Source organism: Lynx rufus, unplaced genomic scaffold (genome assembly GCF_022079265.1).
Source record: "Lynx rufus isolate CCGP_SWC_20201006 ecotype Redwood Valley unplaced genomic scaffold, mLynRuf1.p SCAF_14, whole genome shotgun sequence".
In the NCBI taxonomy this organism is placed as follows: domain Eukaryota; kingdom Metazoa; phylum Chordata; class Mammalia; order Carnivora; family Felidae; genus Lynx; species Lynx rufus.
This window is the reverse complement of record NW_025814828.1, coordinates 36,296,419-36,301,051: the sequence shown is the minus strand read 5'-3', so window position 1 is coordinate 36,301,051 and position 4,633 is coordinate 36,296,419. Positions and strand designations below refer to the sequence as shown.

The 4,633-nt window shown below is 51.9% G+C and overlaps 1 protein-coding gene across 1 annotated transcript; it reads right to left on the bottom strand.

Moving 5' to 3' along the window:
- Positions 1-2,000: 2,000 nt before the first annotated feature.
- Positions 2,001-3,527, bottom strand: NYX (nyctalopin). Its single transcript, XM_047075782.1, has one exon. It carries the CDS (start codon positions 3,525-3,527, stop codon positions 2,001-2,003), a length of 1,527 nt encoding a protein of 508 aa, XP_046931738.1.
- Between the last annotated feature and the right edge of the window lie 1,106 nt (positions 3,528-4,633).

Sequence of the window (4,633 nt, the reverse complement as noted above, 5' to 3'; positions counted from 1 at the left end):
CATTTCTGACCTCATCTGGTTCTCACATTTGAAAAGTAAGACATTTGGAGAACGAATTCATTTTAAAACATTAAAGTCAGTCAGAGGATTTAGAATTTTGAGTACTGTGATCAAGTGAACACAAGGAACCTTTTTTTTGCGACTAATAGTAAAATAGAGTGACTGCCTAGGAAATCATTTTGACAACTGTTGAAATTTCACTATAGAGTATATTTTAAATAATACTATTCTATCAATGATAAAGCTCCTGACTAGGAAATACATACTACGGTATTTAGGGGTGAAGGGCTGTGATGTTTACAACTAACTCAAACTATATACCTCAAATACAAAGTTTTTAAAAATCATGCAGGCTCCAGATTAGTAACTTTCAAACTTTCTTAACAATAGCCCACAAGAGAAAAAAACAACAGCCTACAATAAAATATAAATTGTATGCAGCAATCCAGACACAACATACATACATACACATATGAATAAATGCATACAAATTAAGTTTTACAAAACAATACTTGTTACATGTGACACTCTCTGTCTTTTCTGTTCTATTCTACCTTGGTTGGTTTTTTTTTTTTTTTTTTGAACGCTGGTTGTGACCCATTAAATTGAGTCGATTGACCACTAATGGTCACAGCCCGTTTGAACACTCCTACCCTCAGAGGTCTTTCTGCAACATTTCTAATGTTTAGTATCACCTACAGACACAGAAGTACTATCACCATGAAGACCTGACAGCTTGGTGCACCCTGAATTATGTGAGCTTTGAAAACCCAGCTCTGTAAATACAGACAGAGGAATTCAGGACATTAAAACTGAGGATTTCCAGCAAGTTGACGAATGAAGTCATCATTACTTGTGCGTGGAGAACTGCTTGAGCAAGTATTTAGCAGACATACAGAATTTGCCCTGGCACTCAGGCCTGGGGGCTTAGAGTTGGCCAACTCCCACCCTGGGAAATCTGTCAGGCCCCCTTCCCAGCTATTGGCTGCCTCCTTTCCTCCTGGCCATTAGTCAGCCCCAAAGTGTGCCGCCCATAATGATTTCCGCACCTAATGGGATCATCCAAGCTGAAGACTCCCTGCCCTACTAACAGCATCTCTGTCCTCTGGACACTCTTCCCACAAAACCTAAGAAAAGAGGATTTTGTGGCCTTCCTGGAGATTCACAATGCATGTTTGCATATGAAAGACTCTAAAAAAAACTCCTGAGGTACAAAAACTTGTTTAACGTTTTTCTTTTTTTTAATCTTAGGATTTTACCCATTTATTTGTATACAGAAACCCGCTCCCCCTCTTTTTTCCCCTACCCTGCCCTAAAGTTGCTTTGTGGCTAAGGCCACCCCTGGGAATAATTGTGGAGTAAGTGAAACGGGTCTTTGTTTTCAATGCCTCTTAACACATTCCAGACCCCAGGAACCATGGCCACCTCCCTCGAGTCTAAGTTCCTCTCACATCCCCCTTCTCTCCTGTCCTGTCCATCTTTCTGGATCCTAGTGGCCCTTGCCCCTAGGGGAGGGGGAGGGCAATTGTGGTAGAAAACAAAGGGACTGGGCTTAATGGGCTGTCCTGCCAGAAAACTAGCACAGTTCTTAGTATTTAGCCACTGGATTGACTCTAATTCAGGCACTGCAGTCTGTGTCCTGGAAGATGGGGGCAAGGGATGGGGGTAGAGCCCTGTAGCCCTAAGAGCTTCCAATTCCTAGTCTTCTCACTGGAGGGCCCATGTTCACTCTTGCTTCTCTTGTCCAATTGATGCCCAGGTGACATGAGCATAAATCCATTCTTCTCCCCACCTTCACCCCATCCCGGTGTGGCACTGCCCAGGGCTCTCCTCCTCCTAGGACCATCTCTGGAAGTAAACTGTCCTTTCCATCCTGGGCTGGAATTTTCACCACCTGCCCCATCCAGTTCCCCTCTTCCCCCACCACAAACACCTCAAGCCAGTTAACGCAACTTTCCTCCGCTGGCCAAGGCAATCTGGGCCACCCCAGTGAGGCAAGGTCAGTCCATGTGTAGGACAAACACCACGATGAGCAGGAGACCAGAGCCGAGGAGAAACCAGGTGCTGTGGCCCAAAACAACGACCCCACCGGAGAGAAGGCTGTCAGACAGAGAGGTGTTGAGCGTTCCCTCGGTGGTGTTGGCCACCTCCTCCACCGGGGCCCTTGGGGCCAGCAGTTTGGAGAGGAGGCTGCTGAACCTACTCACGGTGGTGGCCGCAGGCTCTGGGGACGGGCCTGGACTGGATGCGGTGAAGTTCAGCTCCTCGGGATCCACACAGAGGCCATCGGAAGTGCGCGCAAAGGCAACCTGGCTGAGGTCCAGGCCGGCCACGGAGCCTGGGGAGGCGCACGGCACGTCGGCCACGCGCCCGGAGCTCTCCATCCAGTCCCGCAGCCACTCCAGGCGGCAGTCACAGCGCCACGGGTTGCGGAAGAGAAAGAGGCGGCCCAGGAAGAAGCCAGGCTGGAAGGCAGCCCAGGCCAGCACGGTGAGGTGGTTGCCATTGAGGTGCAGAGCAAGGAGGCCCGAGAGGTTCTGGAAGGCGCCCTCCTCCACAAAGGCGATGCTGTTGCGATCCAGGTAGAGCAGCTCAAGCTCCGCCAGGTCGGCGAACCAGGCGCGCCCCACAAGGCCCAGCGCGTTGCCGCCCAGGTTGAGCGTGCGCAGGCGGCGCAGGCCTTGGAAGGCTTCGGCAGGCAGCTCGGCCAGCAGGTTGTCATTGAGCAGCAGATGCTCCAGGGCGCCGCAGTCGCGAAAGGCGCCTGCGTGCACGGCGCGGACGCGGTTGGCCTGCAGGCTGAGCGAGCGCAGGCGCCTCAGGCCCTGCAGCGAGCTAGAGGCCACCGCCTCGATGCGGCTGCGCTCCAGGTGCGCATGCGTCAGGTTGGCCAGGCCGCGCAGCGCGCCGGGCACGCGGCGGAACAGGTTGTCGAAGGCGGCGAGCTCTCGCAGGGCGGGCAGCTCGGCCAGGAGGCGCTCAGGCACCGTGAAGAGGCGGCAGGAGGCCAGGTCGAGGCGGCGGAGGCGGCTGAGCGCGGCGAAGGTGCGCGCGTGCAGGTAGCGCAGCTCGCCGTTGTGCGCCAGACGCAGCTCGGCCAAGCGCGGCAGGCCCTTGAAGGCGCCGGGCGTGATGAAGGACAGGTTGTTGTGGCGCAGCGACAGGCGGCGAAGCGACGGCAGCGTGCCGAAGGCCCGCTCGCCCAGGAAGCGCAGGCCGTTCCGGTCCAGGTCGATGGAGGCTGCCTCGCACGGAAACTCGGCCGGCACCCGCAGGAGGCCGGCGCGGTCACAGCGCACGGAGCAGCCGCGCTCGGTGCTGCTGCAGGCGCAGGCGGCCGGGCAGGTGCGCGTGCACGCCTCCTCGGCCCAGGCGCTGGGCAGGCCGAGGACTACCGCTGGCAGGTGGGGTGGGGGGCGAGAAGACAGAAAAGGAACAGCCGTCAGCTCAGGGGTCGCCCCAGGTAAGGTCCCACCTGTCCGTGTGGCAGGGTTCGGCCCTCCACCAAGTTCTCGTACCTCCTGCATAACCGTGCCCTTCGAAGGGCCTCCTCCCAGTTCTCAGACCTTAACACACGTTCCCCACCCACGCCGCCCTACCCTTTGCTTTCCAGTTCTCTTTATCAGCAAAACCCAGCTGGGATTCCGGCATCTGACCCCATTCTGAACCCTCTCCTGCCTGTAACATCACTGGGTGCTCTCCTGGAATTCAACCTAGAGGGATCATTGCATGCAGAGGAGGGACCTGGAGGGCTTCACCAGGGCCTGTGCTCTAGCCCTGCACTGCCCAATACCGTAGTCACCAGCCACATGTGGCTACTGAAGATTTGAAATGTGCCTATCCTGAATTGAGATGTGCTGGAAGTGTGAAATACACACCAGGTCTCAAAGACTTAGTACCAAAAAAAGAATGATAAGTTGTTTCATCAATAATTGTTGTATTGGTTACACGTTGAAAAGATATTTTAGATATATTTGGTTAACTGAAATATTAAAATGAACGTCATCCTTTTCTTTTTACAGTTTTTAATGGGGCTACTTAGAAAATTTAAGGGGCACCGAGTGGCCCAGTTAGTTAAGCCACGGCCTTCAGCTCAGGTCATGATCTCACGGTTTGTGAGTTTGAGCCCCACATGGGGCTCTCTGCTGTCAGCGCACAACCTGCTTTGGATCCTCTATCCCCCGTCTCTCTGCCCCTGCCCCGCTCACTCACTCTCTTCTCTCTCTCAAAAATAAATAAATAAACTTTAAAGAAAAAAGAAAATTTAAACATATGTGGCTTGCATTATATTTTTATTGGTGCTGCTCTAGTCCCTCCCACCATAAGAATTCAATTCCTGAAACAAAACCCACTGAGTAAATTAAGCCTCATGAAGAAGAGAGAGTTAGGGAACAGGAGATTGGGAAAGAAAGAGAAGCCTATCAATCTTTTTTTTTTCTTTTTAACAGTCACTAAATTTAAGCCCTAAGGACAGCATACTAAATAAACTAACAATGACCTTCTTACATATCTCAGAAAATAATTGTGGACACCATGAAGTTAACTTTTATTCACCATCCCTTGCCCTCTAAAGGCTTTTTATACATTATCACGGGAAAGAATGGTGCTTATAAAATTAATTCTGTTCTGAGCA